We start from the raw sequence: 14,310 nt of genomic DNA on the forward strand, positions 1-14,310 counted from the left end.
AAATATGTATTATGTAGAAAAATTCTACCAAAAAAAAAGGATTTATTCTGGAAATCTCACTTCTGTAAACACATTTGTTAATCTGAGATCAACACAGGGCTCTAAGGAATATTCCATGTTAGAAGGGGGGTGGAAGAATGCAATCTAAGGAAATGTGGTATGGAAGGGTTACTTAATTTGGATCTTCTTATCCTTTCTTCTATATCCCTCTCCTTTGAACCCCTTGAAATCTGGGTGCCTGTCACCTTATGCTAGAGACTGTTGTAGTTGGTTTGTCGAGTTTTGCACTGGTATATGAATGCAGCTACATGAAATCTAGAGGTTTTTAAATGTGTTTTCTCAGTAAACTATGGGGGGAAGAATTAATCACATAGTAAGCATTTGTCTAATAACTCTTGCAAATGTGCTCATAACCTTCAGGCTTGATTTAAACTCTTGTGCAAAACCTGACATCTGCTGGTGGGAAGCATAACTGGGCTCTTCTCAGCTGGAGGTGTGCTGCAGAGCCTGTTTTATAAAGTGCTGGTGCTTTTGGCTATAGGTATTGCACTGTGCTGCTTAAGCATAAATTTGGAAGTCTAAAATGTAAAATACTTACAAACATCGGTATTGTTAAAGGTGATTACTTTCAGTTAACTGTCTGCTGAACACATGTATAATGGCTGGTGGACAAACTTTATAGGTTTACATTTTAGACAAACTTTTTAACTTTTTATGACAATATTAAATACTTCATATAGTCTTATGCCAGTTAATAACAATTTTTTCCCGTTATGTTTTAAAGGCTTGCCATGGATGTACATCTTTGTCCAAATGTGATTGCAGTGGAGTAAAAGGTGAAAAGGTAAATTTTTATTTTTTTTTTAACTGTGAGACCAGCACACAAATGACTGAACCATATGCAAACTTCTGGTAACTGAAGCTTATGGATGATAATGGATACAGCTTACGAATTAAATTCTTGTTCATATCTTTTGTCTTTGAATGGGGAATTAATGCACAGATTTTTTTCCATTTATCTGACATTTTGGAAAAAAAAAAAAAAGCCCTAGAGAAGAGACAAACTCTAGTAAAATAGAAAGAATTTCTATTTACAGCCAAGTCCTGCCTATACTAACTACTTAGTGTTGACAAGTTAAGGTGTGGAATGTAGCATAATGACTAGGCTAGTAATGCTTCAGTGGGATTTTAAAATTGAGTGAGTGTAGGTTGCTTTCTCTCTTTTCTTGCACTGCCAGTTCATAAGTAGTTGATGCTCACTAATATGTTCTGAACTTGTACTGCTTTTCACCTCTTAATTTGTACAGCTGTAAGCAAAGATGATGATTGCTGTCACTGTCTAGATGTGAGCTGGACAGTGGGAGTGACAAAATTCACATAAAACTTTCCCAACACAGCTGGCATCCAAGTAAGCAACTAGTTAAAGGCCAAAGATGTATTCTTGAATCAAGCAGAGTAAAAACTATCCCCACTGCAAAAACTATGTCTGTGTACCTCATTCAGGTGCAACAAGCTATTTTGGTCTGCCCAGATGGCATCCTAAGGCTGAGAAATGCATGTTGACATATTGGAGCTTTCCTGCTTCCTTGCAGCTTTGCCTTCCAGTCTCACTGCCTGTTCTCAGTATATCTGTACAGTACTTCAAGTTTGTCAACATTATTTCTTATTGTTTTACAATTTTTTTCTCTGAGGAAACAGCAGGTGCCCAGCATTTCTTCTAGGTACAATGCACTGTAGATAAACAGCTCAGTACTGTGAACCCAGCAAATACTCTGTTCTTTCTTCATTGTGGGGAAGCCTGGTTGTGAGTAAATTGTGTTTAAATAGTTCCCATGTAGCTGCTGTTGTCACAGGGAATGAATGGGATGTGATCACTGCAAGGGGCAGAGGCTGCCCAAAATGTTTCCACTCTTAGTCTTGTGAACAGTTTGCTTGAGACACAATGGAGTTGTCCTAAAGATGTGAACTGATAACAGAGTTTGAGAAGCATGTCTTATCAAACCACTTACCCTATCTCAGCAAGGTTCTAGGAGGGTTTCAGTGCTCTAGATTAATTTTTGACACATTTCAAGGGGAGTTTTTGAGTTGCATAAACAAATGTAACCTTAAATGAACAAAAGTAATTCAAAATACTGGCACTATAATGTGCTGGTGCAGAGTTTTACTATTGGCTCAGGTTAAATAAGGCAACTGTCCAAAATTCAAGGTAATGCTCAATGCCACACCTGCCATCCAGATAGTTCCAGACAGATGAGGTCATTCCTTGGCATTTACTTGCTTTTAGTTCATTGAGTACATTCCCTATTTACATACCTAGCAAAGAATGGTATTCCCTTGATGGCAAGATTTCCAAGTTAGATTTGGTTAGCCAAACATGAACCTGGTTAATGTTCCTAGAGGATGCTGGTACCCAAACCAGATGCATCCTAACTAGTCACAAATTATTTCAAGTTCAGTTTGAAGGCATTTAAAGAAAGGTAAACACAGCATAATCCTGAAGCATGCCAGAGGATTTTAAAATATTCTTTCTGAAGCTTGCAGACCATCATGTACCTTATGTAAAGGAAGGATGAAAAGCAAAGCCCCACATTTCCTAGGTATGATGTGCTGCTAGTGGAACTTGTTTGAGCACACCTGTACACGCCTCATTGTTGGTTGCCCTATAATTACAAAGCCCTCAGTATTTGATGCACTGCTGGATTCAGCAGTTCAGCTCTGGGGAGCCCCAAGGTCTGTAGCTGAAATCCTAATGCTTTAATCTTATAAATTCTTTGTTTTGGTTTGCTTACGTTTTGAATTGTTGTTTGAATCTTCCTAGATTCTTGTACTACTGCAAGATGTCAAGGGCTGTCCGAAGATGATTAGCTGGATCCCTCACAGTGTATCACTTAGTTATACGTTTGCTCTAAGTTTCCAAAACCAATACTGCTTCATCCTGCAGTGACCTCTGAACCAGGAGTGATGCATTTTGAAGAATGCAAGTCTGGTCAGAGGGGATTTCTGTGTTTGTCTTGATTAGATACTGTAGTTTTAAATGTGTTGAATTAGTGCTCTTGGAGTTGAGGAAGAATTTGTTGGCTAGCATTATAATGTGAGGCAGCCATTACTTTCACCCCATTATTTACAAAGGTGGAGAACAATATGGGTGGCTGAAGCATCAGCTCTTCCATGCTGTGTATTTTGGTATTACTATGGACTTTTGTACATGAATTTAAGTGGTTTTGGACTCTTTGAAACTCACTATTTTCATAGCAAGGGCAGGAAGCAAGTATGTGCCACACTTGTCAAATGTTACAGCCATGTTCTTTCATGTGTTTAGACATTAAAATGGGCTCTTCAGCTATTCCTTTTCTGATGATTTTTTTTCCTCCATTTAAAATGTTTTTTGGGTTGGTTGTTTTTTTGTTTTTGTTTTTTTTTTTTTTGCCATGAGTATTTCACATCAATGTAAGTAATCTGGTTTCTCTCCCCATATTGTTTATTTATAAATATGGGATTTTGGAGAACAAATTCTAGAAATGTGAATTACTTGTCTATGCTTTAAAACTGCATCTAGCCCTACTTGTGTCCTATTATTAGAGTACATGGAAGTCTGCCAAACTTTTCTGTATCCCTGTTTAATTGGCTATATCTTGCTGCAGCAAAGCATAATTTTAGGGTGTTTCCTACCTATATTTTTTTTCTTTCTACACTCCAAGCAACAGCCACGTTCAAGCTTGTGAGCTGACAGTTTTGCTGTATTGGTGTAGCTGATGGAGGGCCACTGAGATCAGATTCCTTGTTCATTCCCCAGGCAAATGATGGCTTATAGCTGAGGCAACTTTATTTTGGTATGGAAACAATCCTGGATTTTCAGGATTGGAAGAGGACATCTGGGTTGACCTAAACCTTTGCTATTTTTGTTTTAGTTTAGTAGCTTCCAGTCTGAAACAAGATGTATCCAACCTTCCGCAGTTCTTTCTGTGTGAGCAGAACTGCCTAGTGAGTTTTTGAATTTATAAGAAAATTTATTGCACACTAAGCAGGGACTTAATTGCATTCTATCCCCAACAATATGTCTATTTTGGCACTGACTTTTTGTGGAAGACTTGTTAAATTTCTTTTCCATTTCAGTATGTTCCTGCAGTGAGCAGGCAGTTTGTTCTGCCAAATTTGTAGCATCTAAATCTTCATGAAAATCGGTATGGTGAGGGGAACAGGAAAATCTGGAGGCAGAAGCAACATCTGAAAATGGTTGTCACTTATGGAATCATCTATAGGCTGTTTAAGTAGAAGACAGTTAAAAAAAAAAACTCAAAGAGAACTGGATCAGAATAGTTTCCCTTTCCACAAAATTTGCTCACATTTCTTTAACCAATTTTTTATCAAAAATAGGGATTATAGTGCAGCTATTTCCACTGTAATTATTTTAACTTTAATGTAAGTTCCCTTAGGCCATGTCTGATGTACTCCCTCAGCTGCCTCCAATCATAGTCCTTCAAATAATCTGTTTGCTTTTGGGGGTAGTTTGCTGGCAAACTCCACCGGAGTTGCCCTGGCAACAGTTTCCTCATGCAAGACTCTCATTTTTGCTGCTCACTTTCAAAGTGGGAAAATACTAATTTCAGTTTCAATACTGCAGTTCACTTGCATCTGTTGTTGCCTCTTCTGTTCCTCTTAGCTGTTTAACTTGATGTTTCTCTTTCTTTGAAGGCCTTGGCTTCCCCATTCCACGACTGGAGTGGAGACCTTGGCGTAGTTGCATTTTAGAGAACAGTTCCTCAGCCTCAGGTGACACAAAGCCAACCCTCTGTTAAAAGTCTGTTCTAGCATTTGTAGATGCTACTTGCTGTAACAAAAATGTGAAGAAGAGTGATCAGGTTGAGATTAGAAGGCACTCTGTAGCCTGGCCTGCCCCTCACACATCTGACATGCCTCTTGTACACAAGCTGGTTTTTTTTTTTTCAGTGTGCAAACACAGTTCATGCCAGAGCTTGCTCCAAAATCTGGTTTTACCTAATATTTTCTTTATCTGGCACTCCTGAATTCCTCATTTTCTCTCCTTCAGGGACACACTAACCCTTTCATATCCTGGCCTGAGGTAGTAACACTCCTCCACAGTGTCACTTTTCAGATGAGGTAGCAGACTAACTGTACAGCATGCAGAAGTACTTGTATTGGCTTTGCAGGGGAGAACACTCCATGAAAACTTGTAAACCCATGAAATCAGTTTGAGTGCTGTAATTAAAGGTAAATCTATCCCTGTTCAGGAATTTCTTTAGTTAAGCAGGTGAGATGGTTAGTGTTAGCTTGTCAGTGTGATGACTTCCTACAGAAAAGAAGAAAGATAATGTGCGTTCTAAATTTTTCTATCCTATATTTTGTTTCTGTCATATTTCACCTCCACCACCACCTATTCATTTTGTAGGGTGAAAGAGGATTCCCAGGCTTGGAAGGACAGCCAGGTTTGCCTGGATTTCCAGGACCAGAAGGACCACCTGGTCCAAGAGGCTCAAAGGTAAGTCCCAATTCACTTGGATGGTATGAAGGTGCTGGGCTGTGTTAGCCTAATTGTAGTGCTGATCCTAAGCAATTCCAGAACTCCTGATTATCATTGGTTTAATAGTTAAAATCTTCAGATGTTGGGATGTAACAGGTCTTTTGGTTGATTAGTTTGAATAGTCAGCCCATGGAAAAAGATTGCTCTGAGTTTGCTATCCAGTTCTTCCCCTACACAGGTGCTTGCCAGCACTACCTTGCACTAGGTGCTGCACATTAGGGTCAAAGAACAGGCTTGGCAAGGTGCTGTGATGCAGCTTTGTTAGTCCTTGCACTAAAGAGATCCTGGCTTAGCTGAGTTTACTGATAAGAGCAGAGGTTTGCTCTCAGCTGCCCTGGGGGCTCCCACCATGTAGGTAAACTGTTGTTTGCACCTGGTGGCATTCCTGGGATAGGATTCCTGGGCTGGGTTTGGGTGGGGTGATGCAAATGAGGGCCTCATTGAACCTATGTGCAGAGAGCTGAGGAATGCTCCTGGCTTTCCCTGGAGGGGTTCCATTTACTTTTATTTACTACTGAATTGTACCCTTACTCAGATGGTGTAATTCAGCAGTAAAATTCCTCTGAATATATTTGCCTTTAAGAAATATAAGGATATCTGGGATCTGCCTTTTTTTAAAATAAATGCTCATAGTATAAACCTAACAGAAGCACACAAAAAAGAAGCCAAGGAAAAAATAGGCAGGTGATAAGAAAAAATAAAGGAAGTCTACACTGAAAGAGAAGATTAATTGGCTATAACAAGACTGAAACAGCACAGGGGTCTTCGACTAAAAACTTTTGCTACACTTTTATTCCATAAACGCGTTTTCTTAAGATTTTGATGTAAAGTTCTGCATTGTGATTCTATGATGATCATAAAGCAGAGCAGCTCTGGTACGGTGTGAGCCGTGTTGAGCTCCCCTGCTCTGCCCACACGGGGCCGCTGGAGGATGCTCCATGGGAGGGCTGACCCTGAGGTTCTCAGGGACCTGAAAGCACTGGGCCTTTAGGAAAAACTTCCCTCTAAGGCATGGGTCATCAGCTGGAACAAATACTTTTCAGCTCAGAGTCCAATGCCAAAAGTTAAAATAGTTTTGAACCTTTTAACTCGGGGTTGTGGCAGCTACTAAATGGCAGCTGCTATAACTTTTAGCCCACTTACTATGAACATGTAGGAGAAAGTTAAGGCTTTTATCTTTCCTAACTGCTCAAAGTGGTTAAATAAAGACACTGAGTAGTTTCATTTGATAGAAACACAAACTGCAGCTTGAGTGTGGGGTCTTGTTTGTTTCTGTTGTTGTTTTTTAGGGTGACGATGGTCTTCCAGGGCCTATTGGACCCAAAGGAATCAGAGTAAGTATTGATGCAGTTTTAGGGTGATGTTGCAATAGTAATAAAGACCAACAGGCATTGGGTGGGTCCTGAAGTGGTGACTGACAAGAAAAAAAATTCACTTAAATCTGAGGAGTAATCTACCCACCAAAAGAGATTGTACTGCTTTTTACAATTAATTGCATGAGCAATACTATCTTACATATTGTTTGCATTTCATAAACTGTTTAGGGGGAGCTGCCCCAATACTCATTTTGCAATACAGGACCTAAGCAAGTGGCAGTACCTTTGTTTCAGTGTATTCTGAAGTAGAGGCAATATGTCTACAGTCCATACAGGAGAGGTGGACTCGTCTGGAAGTCCCTTAGATTTTGTGCCTTTGCTTTATCTGTCAGACACCTCAGCTGGTAATAATTGATACATCTCTGACTTTGTTTGGCTGCATCCATTTTTCACACCACAAGTGTTTATTCATTTTCTCTTTGTATGTGTAATCTATTCCTTTAGTAGTTCTTCATTGTCTTTTCTATGTTTTTGTGGCTATTTCCCTGAAAGATTGGTAAGAACTTTGAATGCCATGTCAGCATGATTTTTTTTTTCCTTACATGTGATTCAGATGTTTGTTTGTCTTTAGTTACACCTGCACAAATAAGTTACATTTAATGCAATCATGGTAAATCCTTTTGCATCCATTCATACTGTACTATTTCAAACACATGGTTCATTTCCTTCTAGGGACCGCCAGGGCTTCCCGGCTTTCCAGGAACACCAGGACTTCCTGTGAGTAGGAATGGCCCGTGTAGCTACAAATCCATTCCCTTTTGTCTTTCAAGCCCAGAAGAGCATCCTGCACTCTTAACTCTTCTTTCCCTGTTGTATTTTAAAGGGATTGCCAGGACAAGATGGGCCACCAGGACCTCAGGGTATCCCAGGATGCAATGGAACAAAGGTGGAATTTCTTAAAAAATCTGAATGCAACAATAATATAGTAAAAAGCTCTTGTTCTCCCGGCTGTACCCAATAGGTTTAGTCTGTTGTGTGTAACAGTACTTGCTGTTACTGAGTTGTGAAGGTAATTCCAAGATAATTCATTGAGAGAAGGGGTCATGATCTGGTATTTGAAGCACAAGCTTTGCCAGAAATTGCCAGCACCAAGACAAAACACTGTGTGCTCTGCAGCCTGTGTGGTTAAACTCTGTGTTCTAATCCTTACTTGTAGAAGTTGCAGCTGAGAGCTGTGTCTGATAATTACCTCAGATGCTGTGTCTCATCATTGTAGTAGATTCATGCTACCAAGAAAACCTCATTATTTAACAGTGAGACTTTTTAATTATTCATTTTAATATTATATTGAAAATACTGATTCAGTGTCCATGTTGGAGGGAGTAATTTCATTCTGACATGCTACTTAGCTTCACGTTGGGATTTTCCCAAAGCAGTTGATTTTCTGTAACATTCTGTGAGTTTTCCATCTCTGTAGTGTAGTACTTTGCCTGGAAGTATGCAGAAACACCTGACTGTGGAAATTTGTTTCCCTCAGTTGTATGAATTTACTAAGTGATTATTCTGTCTTGTTCCAATACAATTTTCTATTCTGGAGTCATAAGCTAACAAGTAAACTGGACTTTGGAATTACCTGGTTTTGTTATGTTTTGGTTTGGTGTTGACTAATAATTTTCTTCATCCCTAAGGGAGAGCGTGGGTTCCCAGGCAGTCCAGGTTTTCCTGGTTTACAAGGGCCTCCTGTAAGTAAAAGATTTCCCAGTCTTGTAATCCACTGAAAGACTTCTACTGTGAAAAATAAGATAAATATCAGCCTCTTTTTACAGTTTTTCTTTTAATAAATAGGATTTTTAAAAAATGTTTAATCAGAGCATTTCACATGTCCAATGAAAGTGAGTTTTTCTGCTGCATGCTGTGATAAAGCTTAAAAACCTCTTTGAATTCTCACATGCTGAGATGCTTTACCACCTGCAGAAAAATACAAATACAGGCATATGTGTCAGAGAAGGAAGATTTTGATACTGACATCTTGTGTTTCTAAAGAGTATTATTGGTAATTAAAGGGTCAGAAAAAAGAGCCAGGGTTGGGTGTTTTCAGTATAACACACAAGGATGTGCAGCAAAGTGACTGTCAGAACCAAAGTACAAGCAGAGACATAGTAGACAGGATGGCTAATAGGAGGCAACATAGAAAAAATTGCTAAGAAAGGGAAATGCAATCCTTCTAATGCTCAACATTCACTAGGAAAGTTCTTCTCTAATTTTTCCATTTGATTCTGAAGTTCATTAAAAATTTATTTTCCCCTGTTCCATATATTGTTATCAGTTTCTGTCTTTAATGTTTGCCTCATGGTGTAGATCTGATTAGTGGTTTGCAAACAACATACCAGTGATTTATTTCTATTGATCTTAATTTTTTTTGTTTGTTTGTTTCTTTTAAACAAAGGGACCCCCTGGGCTGCCAGGTATGAAGGTGAGTGTGCTGTATTCTCACATCCAGGTACTTACCAGACAGGGGTGTGCAGCGGGATCTGCCATGAGTAACCTGCTTGTTTCATGCAAGACTGTGTGCATCCACTGGAACCTGGAGTGACGTTCTTGGTGTTTCCAGGCCACTCCAGTGCAGCTAACTGGAAATTCTGCAGTAGCTTCGTTTGGGTCAGTAGCTTGAGAAGTAGCAGAGTGTTTCCTGAAGCTGTTCCTCGGGACTGCGAAGGGTCAGTTGAGGCATCAAGTTAACAAAATGTCTACAAACGCCCAAATGCACCATTAGTCTGCCTGTGCATACTCAAAACACTCCTAAAGACTTTACAATTGTGACTTAAAATACCCAGTCACAAGAATAGTACAACATCTTTTGTTCTTTTGAAACTGTTTTTTGTACTCTACATGTTACATAGATGGTCTTTCCTCCTAGAGTCTCATGATCTGATGTTGAACCTCTTATTTTTTAAGGGTTTGACCAGTTGAGCATGGGCCAAAATACCAATTTTGATTGAGATCTATTTAGGAGGAAACTTGGATTACACTGTAAACTCCTGAGAGGACAGCATAACCCTGGTACTGGAAAATTGGGACTATTAAGCTGAATTGTCTTTCTTAGCTCCTTTTCTTCTCAGTTGTTTTCAAGATATTAAAGGACAATCTCATCAGAACATATACTTTCGAAACAAAGATAATCCCTGAAATCAATAAGAAACTACTTCAATATGGAGCACAAAGCATAATTGTTGTAACAGTACAATCAACACTAATCTCATGAGCTGGGACATTGGAAAAAGCTGAATGAGTCTATTTTCTGTTGTGTCCTATCCACTGCTTTCACATGAAGCTGGAATGTTTCTTTTGTGAAGAATTTGTGTTACAATCCCCTAATCTTTTGGAATTTAGATCAATGCTGCTATCTTTGTACAAAATACATCTTTTAATAGTTGTTAGTTTAGCCATTTATAATCTTCATCTCTCCTAAACAGAGCTATTCTTGGAGAATCTAGTGCCTATATGAACATATACTTCTAGGGTGTAGCATAGCTCAGAGTCTCTTAGAGTCTTAGGAACCACTGTGTGCCTTTTGGAGTCAAAATGGTGGTAAGGAATTGTAAAATGTGTTGTTGAAGTCAACTGTATTTTTTCTAGGGTGAAGCAGGTGAAATAATTACATCCTTGCTGCCAGGACAGAAAGGTGACCCAGGATTTCCAGGTCTTCCAGGGATACCTGTAAGTTGCATAAAGTATTATTAGGCTGTGTTCTGCCAAAAAGATAACATGAAAAGTACTATTATTACAGCACAATTGGCAACTTGATGCTTGGGGATTCATATGTTTTCTTGGAGATTCAGGGTTCACATTTAATGTACCTCTGATTTATGGCTTGAGAGAAAGTGTGTGATTCCATATTGCTCTTAATAGGGTGACCCACAGAAGCCAAACATGTCCCCTGGTCAGGAAGGTGGTATCCAGCAGACAACAGTACCCAGTCACTGATTTGCTTCTCTGCTTTCCCTGTCTCTTCCCCCTTCCTAGACATTCTTTGTATCAGTTCTGGAGTTTCCTTCCCTTCTTTACTCTGAGTTGGTCACATCTGGCTTTCTGGCTGTAGCTGCTGTTTTCCATGGTGGGAAGGAGAGGCTAATGCCTCAGCTGTTCTCCTCATGTTGCACCTCCTGAACAGTGTTTCTGCCCTCCCAGCAGTGCTCTGTGAAAACAGCTAGTGACTGCAGGCCCTGTGCTTCCCCACTGAGCCTTTCATTGCTTTAGTGGAAGAACAAGGGGAGCCGAAAATGAGTCTATCGGTCTGAGCTGGACAGAAGCCAGACTCCCATTTCCTGGTACACAGAGGCAAGCCCCACGCTATTATGTGACCAGACTGAGCCTGTTGGCATTTCTGGCCCTCTGATCTGTGCTTCCCTATTGTCTGTTTCTGGCTGGGAGGAATCACAAATACAAAGTGTTTTGTTGTTCTCTCTCAGTGCATGAAGAGAAAGAAAGTGCAAAAGTAGTTCAAAACAAACCAAAAAGCATTCCCTAATCCAAGCCAAACAGATGCACTGATGTTAAGAGTAGAACTCTCCTAACATGATGTACACTCCTTTAGGCCTTTCCCCAAGGATAGATTGGTAGGTTAGTGGTCAGCTACATGGATTTGACATGTATGGGGTGGCAGCTGTTGGGGTTGTTTGAGCTTGAAGTGCTCACTTGATTTTTTTTTTTCATAAAAAGTTGACTTTCATGGCCTCCTCCCCTTCCTTAACAGGGCCCCCCTGGCTCCGTGGGAATTCCAGGTCCAGTTGGCCCTCCAGGGCCCCCAGGTTTGACGGTAAGTTTCTTTAACCTGCTGCTCATAAAGCCTTAAATGGGACAGTCACTGCTTCATTTTGGGTTCTCAGAGGCAGGTCAGTAAAGTGCAGAGGCCATGGTAGTCAGGACTTGGTATGAGGACAGCAGCAGCCATGTGTTCAGTTCAGCCTGGAGCTGTTATATTGTGCCTGTTTAAATAACATACTTCTGAAACAACCTGTTCCCAGACATCTTTTTACTTTAAATTGTGTTGAATCATTGTGCAGGCTTCTTAATGTGAAACATGAGACAAGATTTAGCTTATTTACACTGATGTTTAATACCTGACTGTTCAATTTCATTTTATGGTTTCACCTAAGGGAATTTTCTTACATATTTGTGAAGTTGAATAGTATGAGTTTTCAAAGGCAGGCAAGGTGCCTTGTCAGCATAGAGATAATTCACAGGAAACATAGCTGCAACATTGTTGGGGTTTTTTTCTACAGAGGTTGTAAAGTGCTTTTAAGTGACTTGTTTTTTTGTTTCCTTTTTCGATAGGGACCTCCTGGTCCACCAGGGCTGCCAGGACCCAAGGTATTGTCTTTCTCATATTGATGGACTGTTTTCTTTTTCTTTCTGTTTGTGACTTCTAAGGGCTGATGAGTTATACATTTTGCAGGGTAATATGGGTTTGAATTTCCAAGGACCCAAAGGTGAAAAAGTGAGTAGGTGATCATAATATTTTTACTTATTACTTTCAAAATACTTATGCTTGCCATTTTTGCTTGTATTGCCTGTAACAAGCTGCATCTTCCTACATGTTAGGGTGAACAAGGTCTTCAGGGACCTCCCGGGCCACCAGGACAAATTGGAGAACAGAAAAGACCAAATGACATTGAGTTTCAGAAAGGAGATCAGGTGAGTGGGACACTACACCCATCTGTGGTGAGTGTGTGATCAAGCTGCAGCCTCTCTTGGTGTGGCTCATATATGCTCACATCCTGCTTACTGCAGAGGTTCTATATTTTTTTTCTTAGAGTACTGAATATTCCAGGCCTGAGTACTTTTCCTTTAATAGAAATCATGCCAGTCACATTAGTTTTTACTTGCCTTAGTAAAATAACTATTCTAAAGAAACTCTCTAAAGGCAGTTCACAGTAACATTAAAAGCAGTTAAAATACTCCAATTCTTTGGAACACCCAGAACTGCAATTTTCTGGGGATTCAGATTCCCACTAATTAACCAGATGTGTCATCCATTGTGAAGAAATCTTTCAAAACTTTTAATTCAATTTCTTCCTTTTTTGTTATTAGTGATGCCCCACAATCTTTATTCCTTGTGGTCTGAATAAAGTGCTTTCCCTGTTTCTGGCATCTCAAAAGTAAATATCAGTCAGATTGTTACAAATAAGCTCAAAATACTGGTTTGATTTGTATGCATCCCTCCCTACCCATCAGTGCCAGAAGGTCATTGGGAGAGTTAGCAATTTTCAAGTTATTACACTTTTTTCTCTTTCTTTTTCACTGGAGAACATTCTGCAGTGCTGTTTAATTCTGGGTGCCGTAGACAGTCTAAGCAAAACCAGCATGGATGCCTAGATGTCACATTTTCCTTGAAGTTTTTGTGATGTTCTCAAATACCACCCTGGGTAATAGAAGAGTTGAGGTAGCTACTTTGAGGGAGAAGTGTTGAGTGATCATTTTTGTGCTCTCACTATTTTGCAAATGTCGCTGTAGTAACTGACATTTAAACTATTAGTTTCTTACATCAGTGTTTGGATCAGTTTATTCCTTTCTATCTTATCCTGGGAAATGTGTCAGAGAAGAAGGCTTTGCACACAGCAGTATTTTATTTGAGCAGGGTGTAGGACAATTCTGCCCTTCATCTTGATCAAAACCATTTGTTAGTTTTCCTTTCAGAAGAGCATGAAGCAGCACTAAGGCATTAACTAGAACTATGTGCTGCTGTACACTTGCAGTGCGCAGTCATCCTAGGAAGGTCTCTGTTTTTGTCTGTAACTGGGTGATAGGACAGAGTAAAGAGCAGCATTGTGTGTCTTTATAATTCTAATAAAACACAAGATAACATTTTGACCACACTGTTGAAGAAAAAGTTAATCTGATTTTATTGGGGTTAGAGTAATTTGCTTCTGTCATTAGGGACTGCTGAAGGACTAATTATACTGGCACCAATTTATGTAAATGCACAAAGTAAAAGCATTCTACCTACATTCCTTTTAAAGCACTAAGAATTATAAACATTCTGAGTGCATTGCCTTTAACCAACATTTACAATGATTTCCAAATTTGTAAATTGGTTTTTATTTCAGCAAAATTTATGCTTGGTAGTGCACAATCAGTAAAAAATGTCAATATTGCAGTTACTTTTTTGTGAAATGCACATGGAGTTCTGGTATGTGCCTCCACCTATGATCTCTGATTAAAATCAGGTGTGTAGATGGGCTTGAGTCTGGGATGACTCCAAGAAAATATTGGAAACTGCACAGAAACTTTTTGTGGATTCAGTAACCTGTAACTTTTCTTTAGGTTAATGGTGAAAAGATTTAATAACTTGTACAAAGGTGTAATAAGACAAAATAGAAATGAGAACTTTTTAACACAGGGATCCTGTGATACTTTTCTGACAAACATACTTTGATCCTGGTGGCCTCTAAGTTT

General features: G+C 39.4%; 1 protein-coding gene across 1 annotated transcript in view; it reads left to right on the forward strand.

The window, feature by feature from the left end:
• The window catches only part of COL4A5 (collagen type IV alpha 5 chain), a 75,372-nt gene that overhangs the window by 21,843 nt on the left and 39,219 nt on the right, over window positions 1-14,310 (forward strand). The window contains exons 2-13 of the mRNA XM_030272302.4: window positions 785-844; window positions 5,408-5,497; window positions 6,829-6,873; window positions 7,588-7,632; window positions 7,739-7,801; window positions 8,544-8,597; window positions 9,302-9,328; window positions 10,492-10,572; window positions 11,609-11,671; window positions 12,190-12,225; window positions 12,311-12,352; window positions 12,457-12,549. Of these exons, the coding sequence (XP_030128162.4) occupies window positions 785-844; window positions 5,408-5,497; window positions 6,829-6,873; window positions 7,588-7,632; window positions 7,739-7,801; window positions 8,544-8,597; window positions 9,302-9,328; window positions 10,492-10,572; window positions 11,609-11,671; window positions 12,190-12,225; window positions 12,311-12,352; window positions 12,457-12,549 (699 nt within the window). The remainder of the gene's footprint in view (window positions 1-784; window positions 845-5,407; window positions 5,498-6,828; window positions 6,874-7,587; window positions 7,633-7,738; window positions 7,802-8,543; window positions 8,598-9,301; window positions 9,329-10,491; window positions 10,573-11,608; window positions 11,672-12,189; window positions 12,226-12,310; window positions 12,353-12,456; window positions 12,550-14,310) is intronic.

This window comes from Taeniopygia guttata, chromosome 4A (assembly GCF_048771995.1).
Source record: "Taeniopygia guttata chromosome 4A, bTaeGut7.mat, whole genome shotgun sequence".
NCBI classification, from domain to species: domain Eukaryota; kingdom Metazoa; phylum Chordata; class Aves; order Passeriformes; family Estrildidae; genus Taeniopygia; species Taeniopygia guttata.